Source organism: Arvicola amphibius, chromosome 3 (genome assembly GCF_903992535.2).
Source record: "Arvicola amphibius chromosome 3, mArvAmp1.2, whole genome shotgun sequence".
In the NCBI taxonomy this organism is placed as follows: domain Eukaryota; kingdom Metazoa; phylum Chordata; class Mammalia; order Rodentia; family Cricetidae; genus Arvicola; species Arvicola amphibius.
This window is the reverse complement of record NC_052049.1, coordinates 114,056,864-114,078,984: the sequence shown is the minus strand read 5'-3', so window position 1 is coordinate 114,078,984 and position 22,121 is coordinate 114,056,864. Positions and strand designations below refer to the sequence as shown.

General features: G+C 44.9%; 1 protein-coding gene across 2 annotated transcripts in view; it reads right to left on the bottom strand.

The window, feature by feature from the left end:
* The window catches only part of Sik3 (SIK family kinase 3), a 223,496-nt gene extending 201,878 nt beyond the window's left edge, over positions 1 to 21,618 (bottom strand). For both annotated transcript variants that reach the window (XM_038321273.2, XM_038321274.2), the window contains exon 1: positions 21,346 to 21,618. In XM_038321273.2, coding sequence (XP_038177201.1) covers positions 21,346 to 21,618 — 273 coding nt within the window. The remainder of the gene's footprint in view (positions 1 to 21,345) is intronic.
* Positions 21,619 to 22,121: the final 503 nt, after the last annotated feature.

Here is a 22,121-nt window from a genome sequence, read left to right as displayed (position 1 = left end):
AGAGGCAGGCGGATCTCTGTGAGTTCGAGACCAGCCTGGTCTACAAGAGCTAGTTCCAGGACAGGCTCCAAAGCCACAGAGAAACCCTGTCTCGAAAAACAAAAAAAAAAACAAAAAAAAAACAAAAAAACAAAAAAAAAAAATTTATTTATTCTTATTTATTTGCATTGGAGTTTTGCCTGCATGTATCTCTGTGTGAAGGTGTCATATCTTGGAATTACAGATAGTTCTTAGCTGCCATGTGGGTGCTGAGAATTGAACCCGGTCTTCTGAAAGAACAGTTAGTGCTCTTAACCACTGAGCCATCTCTCCAGCCCCTCTTTTTTCTTTTTCAAGAAAAAGGGTCTCACTATGTATCACTGGCTGCCCTAGAACTCACTAAGTAAGCCAGGCGGGCCTTAACTCACAGCAACCTGTCTGCCTTTGCCTCCTGAGAGCTGGGACCAAAGGTGTGTACCACTACACCCAGCTAGAAACTGAATCTTAGCTGTCCAGCCACCTCTCTACTCTCACTGTGGTTAGTTTTTAAAGACAGTTAGCTATAAGCTAGAAGCTAGGGCTGTAGCTCACTTGGTAGAGTGCTTGCCTACGCACAATGGGTTCAATCCCCAGTACCACACAAACTGAGTGTGCTATATACCTGTAGTCCCAGTACCGGCAAGAAAATCAGGAAGATCAGAAGTTCAGGGTCATCCATAGCTTGAAGGTGAGTTCAAGACCAGCCTGGTCTATATGAAACCCTATCTCAAACAAACAACAAACGAAAGTAAACAAAGCTAGAACTAAGCATATTACAGTAAGTTCTTCAGAAACCAAAAGGCTGCTGGAGCAAAGTCATTAACTGTTTTAACCAGCTGTGAACCCTACAAACTACAGTTCAAGCTGCCACACAAGATATGTGCACTGGTACAATAATGGCATGACTGTTGAGGAGGTGATCGGCCATTTTCCTACTGGACTTGAGGCCACTGCACAAAAATTCACTCCTAGTACGGTAGACCTGAGCAAAAGCCCGTGCCTGGGAAGTACATAGGCACTGGAGGGAGACGACAGCTACTCCTCAGCTACATGGGCACAGTGTCACACTGCCTTCTCAACATTTAAGTTTATGCATACAGGCTAGGGCAATTCTCAGCCTTGGGTCACAGAATCTTCCCTTTGAAGTAAGTGATTGTTATGGCAGAGGCTCATAAGTGGTCAAAGTACGGAGAAGAAGTGACCGCATAGTGCTCAATCATAAATGGGGCGTCTATACCATCCCCTCCAAGGCTCAAGAAACACAGCAGAAGAGAAAGAAGAATGTAAGAACCAAGAAAGAGGAGTGAAACACTCTCCTTTGGACAATGACATGGCTCTTGCCATGACCTCACAGTAGCAGTGGCTACCTGTACAAGAGCTGCGCAAGGTTGAGCCCATCAAGATTCCATCATGGGTTGGGGAGGCTTACCCCTCCCCCAAGAGCTATTGACAGTTAATGGTTGCCAGAGGTCACATTCCTCCATGATGTAGCCACTGGTAAATTGTGCTTGCTCCAGTAAATAACCCCTCACCCAAGCTCCTATATGCAACCCCAGTTGAATGCAGTGAGCCAGAGAAATACTAGCAAAAAGGACACGAGAACAGGAGAGAAACTTGTGATAAAGAAGAAAGGGTTTAGTCAGGAGGACAAGAGAGGACAGCAACAGAGGAATAAAGCAGCATGCATGCACACACACACACATACGCATAGATGTAGGAAACTGTGAAAAATAAAAATTTAAGGCTGAGGAGTTTCATCCAGACAGAACCTTCATCTGGTGATGGATGGAGATAGAGACAGAGACCCACACTGGAGCACTGGACTGAGCTCCCAAGGTCCTGATGAGGAGCAGAAGGAGGGAGAACATGAGCAAGAAAGTCAGGACCGTGAGGGGTGCATTCACCTACTGAGACGGTGGGACAGATCTAACGGGAGATCACCAAGACCAGTTGGAATGGGACTGATGGAACATGTGATCAAACCAGACTCTTTGAATGTGGCCGACAGTGAAGGCTGACTGACAAGCCAAGGACAATGGCGATGGGCTTTGATTCTACAGCATGGACGGGCTCTGTGTGAGCCTTGTCAGTTTGGATGCTCACCTTCCTGGACCTGGGGGGAGTTGGGAGGACCTTGGACTTCCCATAGTGTAGGGAACCCTGACTGCTCTTTGGCCTGGAGAGGGAGGGAATGGGGGTATGGGTGAAGGGGAGGGGAGGGGAGGGAAGTGGGAGGAAGGGAGGAGATGGAAATTTTTTAATAAAAATAAAAAAAAAGAATCCATAAAAAAATAAAATAAAAATAAAAATTTAAGAACAGGGTGTTAGTATTCAGGCATCCGTTCTGGCCTGCCCTTGAGGTCCTGACAGGATACATCCACAGCTGCGGCCACTAAGAGCACCTCTGTACATGTTTGCCTTACCCACTTCCCATCTCTTCCCCTCTCGCTCTCTCTTTCTCTCTCTCTCGGCCTGTCTATTTCTCTCTCTCTCCCTCTCTCTCCCTCTCTCTTCTCTCCTGCTGCTCCTGTCCCCAGAAGCTGGTCTTCCCTCTCCCCTCCATCCTTTTTCCATTCCCTTTCCCTAATTTAAAAAAAAAAAAAAAACAAAAAAACCTCTCCACATGAGCTCTGTCACATGGTGTCTTTCTCTCGGGCTCCACTTTTCCTAAATTACATCACAAGGGGCTAGAGAAATAGCACAACAGTAGGAGCACATGGCTGTTCTTCAAGAGGACCTGAGTTCCATTCCCAGCACCTACATGCCAGCTCACAACTGTATGTATCTCCGGGTCTAGGCTATGACACTCTCTTCTGGCTTCCATTGGCACTAGGCACACACATGGGCACAAACATACATCCATGTAAAATATCCATACCCATAAAACAAAATACACAAGTTTTAAAAATTTAAGTGCACGCGCACACATGAGCAAGCACACACACACATAATTTTTAAGAAAACTTCTTCAGCAAGTAACATCCCCAAAATCATTTCTATTGTATAGGCTGACTCAGAATAGATTAATGTTTAATGAGAACGTTAAGTAGCATCTCCTAAGCAACAGCAACAAAAAGGTTTACTAAGGAAAATAACGGTACTTCTCACCCGGTGGTATACTATATTTAAGAATGCTTAAAACAGCCCACCAAGTATCCTTTTAAACTTAACATTATCAAAACAAGCAAAGAGCACAGACTCAGTGAGGGTGGGGACTTGTAACAACATGTTCCTTCTTTTTACCTGGACAGAACTGGGGATTGAATTTGGGGTAACATGTGCCAGGAGAGCTCTACTAAGTGTCAGCCCTGACTAAGGATGCTTTTGAAACAAGAAGGAAAAGATGGAGTGTAGTGACTGAGACTGTCTCAAAAAAAAAAGAAAAGAAAGAATTCCAGGACAGCTAGAACTACACAGAGAAACTCATCTTGAAAAACAGAGGCTGGGCGGTGGCGGCGCACACCTTTAATCCCAGCATTCAGGAGGCAGAGGCAGGTGGATCTCTGCAAGTTTGAGGCCAGCCTGGTCTACAAGAGCTAGTTCCAGGACAGGCTCCAAAGCCACAGAGAAAACCTGTCTTGAAAAACCAAAAAGAAAAATTTGATACGGAATATGTATCTAGAACATACAAAGAATTCATAAGCCAAATACAGCACGCATAGTACATGTCTGTAACCCCAGCAACGGAGAGACTAAGGCAGGAGGAGTATCATGGGTTTGCAACCAGCTTGGGCTACATCCAAGACTCATTTCAAAGCGACAACAAAAAATAAAGATTTGTTTAAAAAGAAGAACTTGTGTAACTCCACAAGGAAGACAACCCAATTTGTAAATGGGAAAGGGATGTAAACTGACATTTCTCCAAAGCAGACACACAAAACCTTCCTTCGAATGTGAACAGATGCTCCATGCCATTAGTCATGAAGCACGTAGATCCACAGCAATGAGACACCACCTCATACCCAGCAGAGGACTGGAACCAAGGCGAGAGACTACACTTACATGGGGAGAAACCAGGACCCTCAGCAACTGCTGGTGGGAATGTAAAGGGGTCAGTCACTCCGGAAGTACTTGGCAGTTCTCTGCAAAGTCACCGTACGATCAAGCAATTTATTATGAGGCATGTAACTCCACACACACAAAAAAAAACTGTATAAGAACTTTCACAATTGCATTATTTAAAACAGGTTAAAAAGTAAAAACATCACCAGGCCATGGTGGCACACGCCTTTAATCCTAGCATTCAGGAGGCAGAGGCAGGTGGATCTCTGTGAGTTCGAGGCCAGCCCGGTTTACAAAACAAGCTCCAGGACAGTCAGGGTTGTTACACAGAGAAACCCTGTCTCGAAAAACAAAAACAAACAACAACAAAAAGTAAAAACATCACAATATGCAATCCATAGAAAGATAAACAAAATGTGGCTTATCTATACAGAGGACTATTATTCAGCCATGAAAAGGAATGAAATTCTAGAAAAGGCTAGGCGGCTCAACCTTGAAAAAACTGTGCTACATGGAAAAAGGTCAGATTAAAAAAAAAAATGAAGAGTCATATGATTCCATTTATATGAAATGTCCAAAACAGGCAGATCTACAGAGTTGACTGGTAGTCTCTCTCTTTTTTTTTTTGGTTTTTCGAGACAGGTTTTCTCTGCAGCTTTAGAGCCTGTCCTGGAGCTAGCTCTTGTAGACCAAGCTGGTCTCAAACTCACAGAGATCCGCCTGCCTCTGCCTCCCAAGTGCTGGGATTAAAGGTGTGCGCCACCACTGCCTGGCTTGACTGGTAGTCTCTTAAAGCTGAGGGAAAGAAGTTGAAGAAATGAACAGTGACCTAATATGTGTGATTCTTCTTTTAAAAATAAAAAAAGTTCTAAATGTGTACTGGTGATGGCTACACAATTGTGACTATGTTTTAAAATTTAAACTGGATGAGTTATGCTGTATGTGACCCATACCTGAAGAAGCAGTTGGTGGTGCATTAATGAAGAGGAGTGGAAGCTCCCCCAAGTTATGTGGTTTTCCCAAAGTCAACCTCCAAATAGTGACAAGCAGCGCTGAAAGCACATCCTAACACCCACCGGAGCTGTGTGTTACCACATGTATTCTTAGGCGACTTAGCCCCCCACACACAAAGAGCTTGAAAAACAGAAAGTATGGTACTAGTTTAAGAAAAGAAAGAGAGAGCCTGGTGGTGGTGGCACAAACCTTTAATACCAGCTCTTGGAAGGCAGAGGCAGGTCTACAGAGTAAGTTCCAGAACAGCCAGGGCTACACAGAAAAACCCTTTGTAAAAGAAGGAGGAGGGAGGGAGGGAGAGAGAGAGAGAGAGAGAGAGAGAGAGAGAGAGAGAGAGAGAGAGAGAGAGAGAGAGAGAGAGAGAGAGAGAGATTAAACACAACTGAAATGTGGTTTTTAAAATCTAGAGCTGGCAAGATGACTCACTGGGTAAAGGTGACTGAAGCTAAGGACCTGAGTTTGATCCCTGAGACCCTCATGGTGAAAAGAGAACAACTCCTGAAGGTGCCCTGTGACCTTCACACATATCCAAGCCCGTGGCACCACCACACACCAAAAAAATCTTTTTAGAAATAAGACTGTAGTGGGTCTCCAAAAATGAATTTGTGGCCTCAAACGTCAACAACCATTGACATATGGTCGAGACTGTGACTCAGTGTAGCCATCCACCTTCCACTGATGGTACAATTAGAGCCGGGCCATGGCTGTAGCTGCTGACTCTAAAGGAAGACAATGAATTCACAGGAGCAGTGGGCTCGGATCTCTGGCTCCTCGTCTACATGTCAGAGGCTCATGAGCAACAAGCTTCCAACAAGTGATTTTCTTCCTCAGCCTTGTAATGTTCTTTAAAAAGATCCGAAAATACCATCTCAACATTTAATTGACTCCCAGAATTACTACATTCACAGAAGCTATTTAGGTACAATATGTAAAAGCCCTAATTCTGCAGCTGACGGGGACACAAAGATCACGGCCACATACAACTACCCATCAGGCTAAGATAACTGCAGCTGTTGAGTCAGAAGTGGAAAGAAAGCCAAGAACACACAATCACTAAAAATGTTATTTCACAGGTTTTTTTTTAAAAAAAAGGAGCTACTGAAAGCCTCATGTATTGTCAGAATATTGCTTATGTAACATCGGAACATTTTGACAGAAGAAAAGGACAACAGGAGGGAGGCAGGAAGCAGAGACAGAAGTAAGAAATCCTGCAGGTGCCCAAGCCATCCAAACACAAGCTCCGCTCCTGCCTTCCACAATAAAAACAATTCTGTTTCCCATAGCATCCAAGGAAGACTGCCTGCCAGAGATAGAAAACAAGTCACTACATGAAAATGTCAACTTGTTCCATGGAACACTACACTGACAGTGAGCGGATGTAAACCTTTTCATCTAGAGTCTTCGGGCTGTTTCCTTTCCAGTTTTTAACACCATGGCCATTATCAAATTCCGTTCAATTCACTCACATCCTAACATAAGTGAACAAAAATACCACCCCAAAGTATAAAGGATAGTAAGAACCTATAAAATACTTTGTCCTCAAACTCCTTTAGCAGCTTTAGCTTATTTATAATTTTAAATTGATTCAAATAAAAGCATATGGGTATATGAAAATGCTATAATGAAACCCATTATTGTGCATGCTGTGTTGACTTCTTAAGTTCAATAATTATTTCATGGAAGACACAATCATATTTATTACAATCTGGGCAATAAAGATGCTCACTAGTTAAAGAAAAAACTATCTCAGATGACTGCATGACAAACTAAATGATGCTTCCCTTTCTCTGTACAACAACTGAGGCCACAACATGCACTGTCCCCAACCATCAGCTACAACCTTGTATACCTGGGCACTTCTGCTGACATTGATGCCTACAGGCTTGACCGTTATTCTCTCTCCTGTGCTGGGGTGGAACCCATGGCCTCACATATGACAGACACACATGCGATCACTGAGTCACACACCCACCCGCGGGTTTTAGTGTTGTCACACCTAATTCACACTAATTGCTCTTGGCATTATAATGATGTGATTTAATTAAATATCACGTAAACTGTTGAAAATTACAAAGAAAAATAGACAAGCTTCTGTGAAAACTAAGCATGCAACTTGAAAAAATTTAATAAAGTCAAATTAGATATGGATGAGACATGGGCAAGAGACTGGAGAAAGATAAAAATCAAGAACTTAACTCACACCTTTAACAACCCCTAAGTTTTGCTTTAAAAAAAAAAGGCAAAGCAAAATTGGAAATAATAAATTATAGGTGTGCTTAATGGAAAGATGAAGGAATACCAACCAAGGCAAAAAAAAATTCATTGACCCTTCAGTTAAATATTAGTCAATGTGTTTTGCTTTTGATTTTGGTTTATTTGTTTTTATTTATTTATTTATTATTAATTAATAAAAATTATATTTTTTGGTTTTTCAAAGATAGTCAATGTGTTTTTTAAGCCTGCTTCAAAGAAAAAAAGAAGGCAAGGAAAGCTACAGAGGTTTAAACAAAAAAAGCACTTGGTCTGGAGAGATGCTCAGCTGTTAGGAGTGTTTACCGCTCTACCAGAGGACCAGAGCTCAGATCCCAGCACCTACATTGGGTGGCTCTGTGACCAAGAACTCTGACGTCCTCTCCTCACCTCTATGGGCACCTGAACATATATACAAATAGAATAAATATTTTTAAGCACTTTTTAACTCAAGTGAAACCAGGGGCTGAGCTTGTAGCACAGTGGTAGAGCACTTGCTTGCACTTGAAAGGCTCTGGATTTGGTCCCCATACTACACATACGGGGGGGGGGGGGGGGGGGGGGGGATCACATCAATGACAACATATGGATTTTATCCATACTTAATTCCAAACAAGTAATAAAATAATAATAATACATAAGTCAAAGATGAATATAGTGGCCCACACCTATAGGCTAAGGCAGGAGAGTTTAGGTTTGAGGTCAGCCTAGGCTACATAATGAGAACTTATCTCAAAAGTAAATAAATAAGTAACAAAGAACAAACAGCTCAACAAACAGCTCGCTTCTGTGGACCTCTCTTTCTCCTTCAATAGTTTCTTCTGTCCCTTTGTGAGTGGAAGGGACAGAAGGATGAGTCAAAGGCAGCGAGGGAAAGGTTAGGTATACAAGGCTGGCTTAGAGAAAGGTCACTCAGAAGCTGACCTCTCTTCTAAACCGCACCACATCTGGGGCACGAGGTCTGCAGGTGCGGGAGACTCCATGCCCACACAGAGGGCCAGCTGAGGCACGAGGTCTGCAGGTGCGGGAGACCCCGTGCCCACACAGTCAGAGGGCCAGCTGAGGCACGAGGTCTGCAGGTGCAGGAGACTCCGTGCCCACACAGTCAGAGGGCCAGCTGGGGCACGAGGTCTGCAGGTGCGGGAGACTCCGTGCCCACACAGTCAGAGGGCCAGCTGGGGCACGACGTCTGTAGGTGTGGGAGACCCCGTGCCCACACAGTCAGAGTGCCAGCTGGGGCACAACGTCTGCAGGTGTGGGAGACCCCGTGCCCACACAGTCAGAGGGCCAGCTGGGGCAGCCTGCAAGTGTGCAAGTGCTGCCGACTCGCAGGACCTTTCTCACCACTGCTGCTGAGGCCAACCCTGGTGCAATCTTTTTTTTTTCTTTTATTTTTTTTTTTTTTTTTTTTTTTTTTTTGGTTTTTCGAGACATGGTGCAATCTTTCTAAATAGAAATGTGGCAATATAAGTATTCGGTGTCTCACAAACATGTGTGCCTTCTGGCACAGTAATTTCACTTTTAACAATCTATCTACAGCAAAAGATCTAAAAATATGCCGGGCAGTGGTGGCACACGCCTTTAATCCCAGCCCTCGGGAGGCAGAGGCAGGCGGATCTCTGTGAGTTCGAGGCCAGCCTGGTCTACAGAGCGAATCGCAGGACAGACTTCAAAGCTACAGAGAAACCCTGTCTCGAAAAACAAACAACAACAACAACAACAACAAAAAAACCAAAATACTCTGAACATTCAAATCCCATGGCCGTTGCCACAGGTTATTTATGAAATGAAAACTTTTCTTTTTTCTTTTTTTTGGGGGGGGAGGGGTGGGGTTCGAGACAGGGTTTCTCTGTAGCTTTGGTGCTTGTCCTGGAACTAGCTCTTGTAGACCAGGCTGGCCTCAAACTTACAAAGATCCACCTGCCTCTGCCTCCCGAGTGCTGGGATTAAAGGTGTGCGCCACCACCATCCGCCTTAATGAAAACTTTCCAATTGTGAAAAGACTCAAAAAAAGCCACACAAACAGTATTCACATCATCAAAACTATATTAAAACTGATGTTACGACAGTACTGACAGTGCAGAGTGGCAGAGCGGCAGAAGAACGGCAGCATAAACAGGCTCCTCGCTGGTTCTCACTACACAGGCTGGCAAGAGTATTTCACAGTATCAATACCTACCACCTCTGGGTGGCAGGGTTACGGATGACATTTTCCCGTCTGCTTCTTCATAATTTTCTGAATCTTCCCAAAGTTGTTCCATGAACACAATGTTATTTTTATGAACCGGAAAAAAAGGGAAAGGTGGTAGAGGAGAGGCAGTACAAACAGTGTGGCTGAGGTAAGGAATTTATCGTGCCTAATTTGGCTTTTCTTCCTTCCTCCATTAGATTCAAATGCTCCTTTAACTTAACCCCTTGTCTACCCTGAGAAGAATAAAATCTAACTTCTTGTATTAATAACTGTTACTTTTTTCCATACAGATGTCACAAGGGTTACCTGTTGAGTTAATCCATTAAAGGTTAAGCCCAATTAAAGTAACTCATGAAAATCACTGGCTAGTGATGGGAAATTGAGGGTTTCTTTTTTTTTTTAATTGGATCACGTAGTTATAAAGCAAAGAACAAGGAGTCTGAAGTTCTTTCAAGAAGAGCCCACAGCCTGACAGTGTGGTGCCTTCAAAGGAAGAGAAGCTCCTCAAAGCAGAAGGAGAAAGCTGGAGGTACTGGCTTACCATACTGACCATATTTGAGGTGTAAGCTAAGGGAAGTAAGCCCGATGAGGCTTGGTTTGAAAGAGCTTTCTTTCCATTTAACACGAGGGGCTGTGGGGCTGGAGATGCTGCTCAGTGGAAGGGTTAGCCAAGCATTGATCACAGGAGACAAGGAATTCTGGGTGGAACGCTGACATATGCCTACAGTGCCAGCTTTCAAGAGGCTGGATGCAGGGGGATCACATGAGTTCAACACTCTGGGCTGAACAATCAAGGGTACTTGAACTAAGTCTGCCGACCCACAACCCATCCCCAGGATCACAGGGTAAAAGGAGATTTTGACATGAACATGCACACACATATACATACCACAAATGTAATTTACAACTTTAAAAAATTAAAATAGCTGGGGGGTGATGGTGCACACCTGTAATTCCAGCACTCAGGAGATAGAGGCAGATGGTTCTCTGTGAGTTTCAAGCCAGCGTGGTCTACAGAGCAAGTTCCAGGACAGCCAAGGCTACTCTGAGAAACCCTGTCTCAAAAACCAAAACAAAAACAAAAAAAAGATGAAAGAAAAAAATAAGCCTAAGCTATTGTCTGAGCTTTCATAATTAATAATAAGCCTACATGTCATCATAGGGGAGCCAATAGGTGCAATAAAAGAGTCCGGCTACAAGCACTAGGTATATAATCATATTAAAGGATTAAACTGTAACCCCTATCAAACAATAGAAGTCAGACATTTGTCTTTTTTTAATCTTAAAAACAATGATTTTGCCTTTAATCACAGCACTTGGGAGACAGAGGCAAGCGGATCTCTGTGAGTTCAAGGCCAGCCTGGTCTACAGGTAAGTTACAGGATAGCCAAAGACATACAGAGAAACCCTGTCTCAAAAAACCAAAAACTAAAACAAAACAATGATTTTCAGAAATATCAGGTATATTGAACACTGCAAGAAATAAACAGCAGCTATCACTTAAACTGATCCACGAAACCCTTATAAACCCTTATAAATCTTTATGAAACACGATTAAGATGTTGCAGAAAAGCCAGCAAGATGAGGCATCAGGTGCAGGTACCTGATGACCCAAGTTCCTGTCCCAGAACCCATATGGTAGGGAAGATCCAACTCCCAAGTTGTCCTCTCACACACACAAATAGTAAATAAAATATAATCTTTTGTTTTCTCTGTGTAGCCCTGGCTGTCCTGGAACTCACTTTGTAGATCTGGCTGGCCTCGAATTTACAGATATCCACCTGTCTCTGTCTCCTGAGTGCTGGGATTAAAGGTGTGTGCAATCACCCCAGCAAACAATTTTTTCTTTAAAGAAACTATAGGGATGTGAACAGAAGATTTCACCTCACTGGATATGCTTATATCATCCAGTTCTATAAGTACAAGCATGCACACATGTGTGTATGGGAAGGTATGCATGTGTGTACAGGTATGTACACTCATACATGCATGTGGGGAGACTAGAAATCAACACTAGGTATCTTCTATCACTCTCTAACTTCATTTTTAATTTTTGTAATGTTTTATTTTTATTATTTGTATGTATACATGTGTGTCTGTGTGAACATGCAAAGGTGTGATGGTGCCTGTGAAAGTCAGAAGGTTACAGATCCCCTGGAGCTGAAGTTACAGATAGTTGTGAACCACCTGATGTGGGTGCTAGGGACCAAACTCAAGTCCTCTGGAAGAGAAGGAAGCATTCTTAACCACTGAGCCACTTCTCCAGCCCCATCCTTATGTTTTGAGACAGGGTTTCTTGATGGATGGGTGAGTGGGTAGATGAATAGAAAGAATTAATTAATGAGCCAATGTATAAATGACCAATGGTCCGTGAGATTTTCAAAAAATGTGCATGGTGTCCTACCTGTAATTCCAGCACTAGGGTACCTGAGGACTGTCAAAAATTGAAGGCCAGCCAAGGCTACATTGCAAAAACCTGTCTCAAAACAAACAAACAAACAAACAAAAAAGGGGCAAGAGATACAGGCCAGTGTGTAGAATGTTTGTCTAGCATGTGTGAAGTCTTGGGTTCAGTCCCCAACACCCATAAATACATGGGTGGTCACATCTATAATCTCAGTACTCAGGAGAAGGAAGCTTAAGAAGATCACTCCAAGTACAGGGCAGCCTGGCCTACATAGTGAATGTGTATACAGGGCTGTTACCTAATAGGTGAGGACAGTGCAGTAGAGCATGTACAGATAACCCTCAGAGAAGAGATTAGCGTCAAATTAAAAGAAACTCCAGATAAATGGTTCTATTAGTCCTCACCTGTATCAGTAGGGTATGTATCTGACTGGCCAGTTCTCTTAATGACATGGGGCTATATAGTGAGAACCTATCTCTCAAGAAAAAAAAGGAAGGAAGGAGTGGGAGAAGGGAGAGGAGGGGGAGGAGGGGGAGGAGGGAGAGGAGGGAGAGGAGGGAGAGGAGAGGTAAGGAGAAGCATGGGAACCTAAACATTTACATGTGTGCGGAGCTGTAAGAAAGGACACAAGGCTGGCAAGCAGGTGCTAGAGCTGAAACTGGGCAGAACTTCTTAAACAAAACCTAAATTTAACTTGAACTAACTAGCCAAAATTCCCCATCTGAGTAAGTCCTGCCCACAAAGACAATCTAAAGAGGCAAAGGGCAAAGGGGTCTCTCCTCTTTCCTATTAATTTTCTGGGAAATGTGGTAAAGTACTCATAATCTAATCCCTACTTCTTTTTTTTTTTTCTTTTAGAAATGGTCTCATGTAGTCTGGATTAGCCTGTACTCCCCTAGGGGTGGCTCACCTCAAACTGCTAATCTCCCCATCTCCAACTCCAAAGTACTAAGATTTTAGGTGTGTAGCACCACATCCAGCTGATTCCTACCTCTTTGAAAGTTTCATTTTGAGAGGTAGAGTCCTTGTCTACCATGGGTCACACGCTTGCTGAACTGAATACGTTACTAAAATAACTTCATGAAGGCTCATCCAACAGTTCTGGGGTAGCTGATAGGATTCTACTCTGAACAGATCTAAGTACAGGCCTTTCCAGCTCATTCATCATACACTGCTGAGGCTTCACAGTGACATTGTCTTGGCTATTTATTTAGCAATGATTTATTATGCAAGGACAAAAGCCCAGGAGACTATACATAATTTTCAGTCTCTGGATGCTATCATAAGTCATCCACAGGACACTCCAATTCTACCAGTACACCAGGAAGGGAGGTACTCTCTATTAGGAGAGGCCAGGGAACCACCTGATGGGTGAGGGACAGTCTCACAGAGAACAGGTACAGCTCAGGCCAGAAATAAGAACCAAATTAAAAACATAGATAAATAGTGCTCTTGTCCTTACCCATATCACCAGGGTAAGTATGTATCTAGTTGTAAGGTGGTGCATGGTAACTGGGAGTGGTCTGGCCAGTGAGGAACGATCATCCAAGAAAGTCCCCTTCACAGGAGGATCAAGCCAACCTGAGCAGAGCTAGCTGTGTTCCCTAGAAGTGCACTCCATACAGTGACAAAGAAAACTACATTGTACACACGATTGTGGTCATCCTCCTACATCTATGTCCTTCTCTTTTTTATTTCCTTTGCATCCGTCATGAATAGTGGGCACTGAGCTGGGCAGTGGTGGCACACACTTTTAATCCCAGCACTCGGGAGGCAGAGGCAGGCGGATCTCTGAGTTTAAGGCCAGCCTGGTCTGCAGAGTGAGTTCCAGGACAGCCAGGACTGTTACACTGAGAAACCCTGCCTCGGAAAACAAGCAAACAAAAAAGAAGAGGCACTGAGGACTGAGTGAGATTTAAAGGCCAATCGGCAGAGGACGGCAGGCAGGAAGCTAGGACGCCAAAGTGGCAGGATGGCGAGACTGGTGTGGACAGTGTTGGCATGGTTGACCTTCCGACTTGGAATTGTTTCATGATATCTCACTTTGGAGGATTTCTTTCATAAAGTGAACATCTTCAACTTTGGTTAGTACGTATGTGTTATTCTGCTAATCAAAAAGCAACTGGTCATAGCGTGAAGGCACTATTTTCTATGAGTTGAGAAAGTATGGGGCCGGGCGGTGGTGGCGCACGCCTTTAATCCCAGCACTCGGGAGGCAGAGGCAGGCGGATCTCTGAGTTCGAGGCCAGCCTGGTCTACAAGAGCTAGTTCCAGGACAGACTCTAGAAACTACAGGGAAACCCTGTCTCGAAAAACCAAAAAAAAAAAAAGGAAAGAAAAAAAGAAAGTCTGCGATATCTAGATTTTAATTCCAGCATTATTCAAACTGGCTATAGCACTCTAGGAAAATGGGAAAGGGGAAAAGTTACAGAAGACAACCATGAATCTAATGCACAGTGCTCTAAATGATCTTCAACGGTCCATTAAAACCTGAGATTCAAGGCCAGAGAGTTTAATTCCCAGAGCTCAAAAGACGCAAAGAGAAGAACCAACTCCTGCAGTGGTCCTCTGCCCTCTACCCATGCACGATGACATGCATGACCCACACCCAACACATAGTTGAGTAAACATTTTTTTAACTGAGACTATAAATTCTGTTTTGTCTTTCTGGACAGTAGAAGTGAATTTGAATGGAACATGTAGAAGTCATTTCTGTGCCCAATAAATTCAACAAGGGTTTGTTGGCTGATCATGTTTAGTATGCAAAATGTATGACATTCTCTAATAGAGGGAAAGAATCTATGCTGTTAAATTTGACAACCTTCACTGCCTCAAAAAATAAACAGCATGAGATGACTTTTTTTTTCCTCTTAGCCATAAAATAATCATCATGGGATTTTGAAACTACACCAACCAAGTTATCTGTGCTCGGCTAGGCTGCAATCTGATGTCAACTCCTGGTCATAGCCAATTTCATAATGTTTAGGAGAAGACCTGTAGAATCTGGCCTGTCTCCCTGTCTGAACCCATCCTTACTACTCTATCCACCAAAGTCCTAGCCACGTGCCTCAGATCTGATCTTTGGGTGGTCCTTTCTGTCTCCAGGGTCTTTGCCTTGACATTCTCTTGTTCAGTTAGAATGCTCTGTCGTCTCAGTCTTTCAAAGTTGGATTTTCCCCATCATCAGCTAAAGTACCATCTTGCTTTCTATGACCTACCTGAAGCTGCATCCTTTCCCTAGTCTCCAGCTCATTCATTTTCTCCTTGGCACTGATGTTTTTATCTGTTTATTGTTTTGCAGGGCTCTTATCTATCTCCAACTATTTGAAAGTAAATTTTATCTAAGTGTGGTTAAGCATGCCTTTAATCCCAGCACTGGGGGCAAACTGATCTCTACGAGTTCAAGGAAAGCCAGTCTACATAGCAAGACTTTGTTTCAAAATAAAGAAATGAAAGTAAGTTCTAAAATAAAGGTTGAGTTTTTTTTTGTGTGTGTGTGTGTGTGTGTGTGTGTGTGGTGGGGTGTGTGTGTGTGCCCCTTTTTAAGTAGTGTATTCCAAAGCTAGAGTCCATCAAACAACCTTCATGAATGAGTGAATGGGTATGGGGAAGATTTCACTCTTAGCAGAAATGTCTTAGGTACCTTTTACAATTTCAGAGCCTCTTATGAATAAAGAACATTTCTTTCCATTTTCAAAGCATTGACTTTGTTCTCTTTTATGCCATGCACCAAAACACACCAGCCAGACTGATGCCTAGGAAATGAACCAGCACTTCTGGCCCAGAGACAACTGGTCTGGGCACCTCTGGCTTCAGCCAGATCTGTGACTTTCTAGGGAGTTGGCACCAAAGTCAGAATGTTAAAATAAACATCTTTGATGCTGAAAGTGGAATCCTGGTGCTCTGGCTCTGCAAAGACTAGTCCTAATTGGCCTTAGCAACTCACAAAGGCTTAAGCAAAGGAGGAACCCCATTACACAGAGAAAAAAATGAACCTAGTCACCCTTCAGCAGTCACCCCTAGACTGTCTAGGGATGCAACTACCATCTCATGTATGGCATGCAAAAGTTGGTTTCAGTATCTTTCTTCTTCTATTTACTAGTGGCCCTGCTCCCACTTCCTAAAGGGCACATGTACGAGCATGCTTCATTAAACTCTTCTTTAAAGGCAAAATTCAGGCTTTGAGTCCTTGTGAGCAGAGTGTGCAGTAAAACATACCCTGCACAAATGCGTATGCTCACAGGCTTCAGAATGAAGACTTAGGGAAAAATGTTTTCTCTGTGACACATTTAAATTTTAAAACCCTAAGCTGAGGGGCTGGCGAGATGGCTCAGCAGTTAAGAGGATTGCCTGCGCTTCCGAAGGTCCTGAGTTCGATTCCCAGCAACCACATGGTGGCTCACAACCATCTGTAATGAGATCTGGTGCCCTCTTCTGGCCTGCAGGCATATATGCAGACAGAATATTGTATACTTAATAAAATAAAATAAAATAAAATAAAATAAAATCCTAAGCTGAGGATATATCCTCAATGATAGAATACTTGCCTGGTATACATGAGGTCCTGGGTTGGAGGGCCAAACTGAACTTGGTTCAAACTCATGATCCTCTAGAGGCCTCAGCCTCCCAAGTGCTGGGATTATAGATGTGTGTCACTACAGACAGCTACAAACGTGTAGGAACATTTTCCATATTCTCCATAGAATTTAAGTGACTCTCTGAAGAAAAGATGACATGCAACAAACAAACAAAAACCAGAAACCTGTTCCATCATCAATATGACAAAAATTAATTACAAAAAAAAAAACAATGAAAATTTGAGCCAGGTGAGGGACTTCATGAATTGGAGGCACACTGGGCTACATAGGACCATGCTTCAAAAAAATAAAAATAATCATATAGTTGCAGAGATGGCTCAGTGGTTAAGAGCACAGGAAACTCTTCCAGGGAACCAGGGGTTGATTCCCAACACCCATAAGGCTGGAAGCTTACAATAGTTCCAGGGGATCTGATGTCTTTTTCTGGCCTCCAGGGGCATCAGTAGCAGGTGGTGCAGAGGCAACCATGCCAACAAAACACTGGCACACATTAATTAGTTAATTTAAATAATTTTAAAAGTAAGAAAAGAAAAAAACCATGTGTGGTAGCGCACACCTATAATCCGACACAGGAGAAACTGAAGCAGAAGAGCTTTCAAATTCAAGGCCTCTGTGGGCTACACAGTGAGTTCCTGGCCAGCCTGAGCTATGGAAAGAATTTGGGGAAAACAAAAAGGCTGAGGACGTACTCAGTGGTGCAATTACTTGTGCAACAGTGTTCAATCCCCAGCACTCTAATAAATAAATATTTTGAGATGTTCCAAAGCAAAAAAAAAAAAAAAAAAAAAAAAAAAAAGCCAATGTTTTAGCCAGGTGGTGGTGGCACGTGCCTTTAATCTCAACACTCGGGAGACTGAGGCAGGTGGATCTCTGTGAGCTCAAGGTCAGCCTGGTCTACAAGAGCTAGTTCCAGGACACAGAGAAACCCTGTCTCAAACAACAACAAAATAAGATAAAATAAAAATAAATAAAATCAAACAAAGCGTAATGAAAAACTATTCTGAATAAATTTCATAGCCCAGTGTGGTGGTTCATGCCTATAACCCCAACACCAGGGAGCCTGAGGCAAGAGGGTCGATCACCAAGAGTTTCAGACCAGTTTGGACTCCAGAGTGTTACACTGAGGAACTTTAAAGCGGCACTTGAAATAGTAGCAGACATCTTGCATGAAAGCATAGCATGCAGCTTGTGTTTACCTATCCAGAACCAATGGCACTTTGGGTCAGGAGCTCTTCCCGGGACGAGTCAGCCTTGTCTTCCTGACTGTAGTGCCTGATGAGAACGATGACATTTCTTACCTATTTCTTAAGTGCCGAGCACTGCATGACAGCATTACACACAGCAGTTAATCTTCCTAACACTCAAAACTGGTGTGGTGAGTGCTCCTGCCATCCCATTGCAGATGAAGAAATCCAAGCACAAAGAGGTATAGCCGGTCAGTATTTGGGGCCCAGAACAGCCCTGCACTAAACAGCAGAGCATTCAAACCAGGCAGTTTTGGGTAAAACTGATGCTCTTACCAAGAACCAGTGGCAGGCGACTGAAGTATCCTTCATGCTGAAATAACATTTTGGCCAAATGCTTTCCGAGTCATGTGTAGTTTTTAAATGTACACAGAATGTAGCTATCTATTCTTTGTTCCAGCCATCCAACTAGCTTGGTACAATTAGGCACAGAAAACAGACTATAGGTAATAGGAGAGCAGAAAAATCTATTTCAAACAAACAAACAAATCCTCTAATTACTTTATAGTGTTCTATGAAAGAATAGAGAACCTTGGGCTATGCGGCTCAAAAAAGAAAAAAAAAAGGAAATCAAAGCAGGTAGGACAAAGGAAGACAGGGCGAGCTGCTGACCAAAGCCTGTCGCTCCTGTGAGCCCTTCTGCAGTGGCGCTCAAAATACTGCAGTGCTGCCAGCACCAAGTCTCAGCTCCTGGAAGCCATGCTACGAAGGTACCAACACGCACATAGGAAGAGAGCTCCTTTTCTCGACATTCTTCTCTTCACCCCTGGGTCCTACTCTGGGAAGTTTGAGTTAACGGAGGGTTTGGATAGGGGCCAGCTTCTCTTATTGTTGGACAGAGTGCAGAAGCTTAGTCAATAAATGAAGTTTGCTTTAGCTTCTTAGTCCTCGGAAAGGGTCACGTAGGAAGAGGGGTGTCATAAATAGTTCTCTGGTATACAGACAATGCCTATTGCCTAACCTCTCCTACCAACACAGGCATCGTCAGAATTATCTGGGTCTGACTTTTATCCAACATCAGAAGAAAAACCCAGACCATTCAGTGACACAAAGAAGGAAAGGAGACAGAAGAAAAAAAAAATCATACACCTTTAAAGGGGTGGGGGGATAACCTATTGTAGAAAGAGATGGGGAAGAAAAACAATCATCTGCCTCCATTTGACCTGACTGCAGAAGATTACCACTGCAGGACATAGCCCTGAATAACAGACGCAGCAGCTCCCGCAACTTCTAGTACCTAGGCACCTTCCCTGCCATTATATAACCGAAACCATGGCCTTACTAGGCCATCACACTGCATGCCAGCAGCTGTTGGGCACATCTCAGCTGTCAGTGTCAAAGGACCCCTTCCAAAATGAATCCAGATAAGCAGGGAGCAGGCCAAAATATGCCATGGTTCACACTGAGCACGTGACAGCTCCTTGTGAATTAAGCTTCACTCATGTCGTCAGAGTCATTTAAGTAGCGAAAAGATAGGGCACTTGGAACTGGAGCTAGGACACCGCACACTGCTACAGAAGCACAAACAAACACTGGCGTGGTCTCTCCCACACATGCAACTCATTGTCCCAGCCATTTCAGCCTCATTCGGGTATGAATATTTCCATACATAGGAATTGCATAACTGCACGCCACAAACGATCAAAGATAAAAACCAGCATAAACAGTGACACCCGTCTATAAACAAGTCATCAGTGCTGTAAAGGCTACAGTCCTAAAGGATACCAAGGTCTCAGAGAAAATACTATACACACACACACACACACACACACACTAGAAAGCAGCCAGACCAACCATAATTAGGCACTGGCTTTGCTGACTACTGAAGACAGAAATGTCCCTTTTATATATAAAGCCAAGAATCAACTGTTTGCAATTATGTTTATAAGACACTCAACCCAGCCTGTCATAGATTTTTTTAAATCAATATTTTGGTATATCTAAGAGCTGGGAGATTCAAAATTCTTTAAATCATAGAAAACATATCCAGACAACCAATTACGTTTGTGGAGTCCATTTCCCAGAGGTCAGGGCAAAATAATCACAGAAGCAGAGGGGAAAGGAGAGGCGACAAGGACGGAGGCAAATTGTTTGTAAACACAAGTTTGGCTTGGTCAACAGTAAACAGGACTCCACACACTGTAGGGGGTAAGGAGAAGCAGCCTCCAACTCCAGCAGCCGGTCGGAGGGATTGCAACAGGAGAGGCGCACTTGAGTATGTCACTTGGCTCTGAAGACTTGAGGCCCTCTTGTAAAAACTGACAAAAAAGGCTTGCAGGGGTCCCACCAGAGGAAGTGAAACTGACCAATCACTCCTCCACAGCCACCTACCCAGCCACCCTAGGAAGAAGGGCCCCTAGTCGTCTTTGACAGAGAGGCGAGGGAAGGAACTTCAGGTTGCACACGAGCAGGAGACAAGGCCAAGATAGGGAGTGACTACCATAAAAGCCAAAACAAGGTAGGCGAAGATAACCAGAGGCTAGGGCGAGGAGGTGAGGGGAACTGGTGTGGCTTGGGGAGGAAACGGCAGGAGCTGTAAAGGTTTTTCATTAGCCAGGCCGAAGAAAAACTCCAGCTACTGTTTTAAATATAATGAATGACTCCATTAAAAGTATCCATTCAAGTGACGTATTGAGCAAAGGATAATTGGGAACTCAAATGGGTTTTGTGGGTTCCAACAAAACTGAAGGATTCCTCGGTGCTCTCAATGAAGAAGGCTATGTAAAAGTGCTCCCTCTCTTTCCTTAGAAAAATATTTTATGTATATACATACGTGGCTTCCTAATTGACCTTGGCCAATTTCACTACTACAGCTCCTCAAATCCCTTGGGAACCAAAGGGCCCAAATGAGTGTAATTCTTTAGTGTCAATCCCTACCGGAAAAACCCACCCTGGGCTCTACAAAGACGACAATTCCAGACCCTCCGTCAACAAAAAATAATCAACAAACCATCTATCCTAAATTGTTTAACCCTTCGTTAGCTAATGCCACCAGAAACCCAGACCCTTGGAACCTCTGTCATGGGTCCCTTCCATTTTTCCCCGTATTTCCCCGTTTTCTTTACTGTCTCCTCCAATAATCAAGTGTGCTGCTCCTCAGGCTTCCAACTGACACCATCTATCAGCCTTAAATAATCAAACGTGGATTCCTATTTCTGCCATAGGTGCCAGGTCCTTCGTATCTTGCACCCACTGCACACCCTCAGTTCGTGCCCCAGCCGTCCCGCAGCCATCGGGAAACCTGAGGTGGCCAGTGGAACGTCTCCCCCATCCTGTGGTCCACATTTCATATGCCCCTGCCCTCATTCTCTGATGGTTTCCTAATTGCTGGTTCCGGAGTCTTCCTGGCGTGCAGTCCGCCGGCCCCCTGAGAGTTCCAACGCCTCCTTTCCAGTCACCCCCTAGCACCCTGCGCACAGCCCCGAGGACCCCTTAGGTGCCCAGCTGCTCAGCTCTCCCCCCCCCGGCCCGCTCCGCTGTGAGGTCCCTGCCTTCTCCCGCCGCCACCGCTGCTGACCCTGACCCGAGCCCCCGGGAATCACGTAGTCCCCTGGCCCGGCCGCCCTGCAACGCCCCCCGGGGCAGCGCAGCCCGCAGCCGCGCGGTCCCCGGAGCCACTACCTTGGCCTTGGTGACGAGGTGCGTGGCCCGCTTGACCACAGCGAAGTTGCCCTTGCCGATGGTGCGGTCGATCTCGTAGTAGCCGATGCGAGCGGCCATCGGCCCGCGGGAGGCCGGGGCTACGGGACGCGGCTGGCCGGCGGCCGGGGGCACAGCGGCGGGGGCTGCCGGGGACCCAGCGGCGGGCGGAGGCAGCAGGCGGCCGGCCGGCCCGGCTCCCCCTGATCCGGCCACGGCTACCCCGCCAGCTCCGCTCGCCGCCGCCGCCGCCATCTTGTTGTGCAGTGAAACCTCCGGGGCCGCGGGGAGCCGGCCGGGGGGGAGGGGGCGCGGGGGGGGGCCGAAAGAGGGGGGTTGCCGACAGACGTCACTCCGGGAGGCGGGGCTCCCGCGCCGCCGGGCGCCCGGCGCCATGGCAACCGCGCGTCACGTGCGGACGCGCGTCACTGCCCGGAGCCATGGCAACCGTGACCTCACCGGGCGAACTCGACCTTCCCGCGTGGGTCTCTGTTCCTGAGGCGCCAGCTCCCGAGTGCCCCCCTCTGGAGAACAGGCAGTGAAAACGTAGAGGGTCTGCTGCAACTTCTAAGCTTCCGCCGCGCCTAGCGAGGTTGGGATACGCAGTGAGACACTCCAGAACCAGAACCCCCGACGGCCCCTGCTTCGTTGATGGGATCCCTGCTCTGACCTGTGTCCCAGTTCAGTCACCATCAAACCTCCCTTAAAAGGATTTCCTCATCACCAAAAATACCAGCCTTGTCCCACTTTAGCCCTGC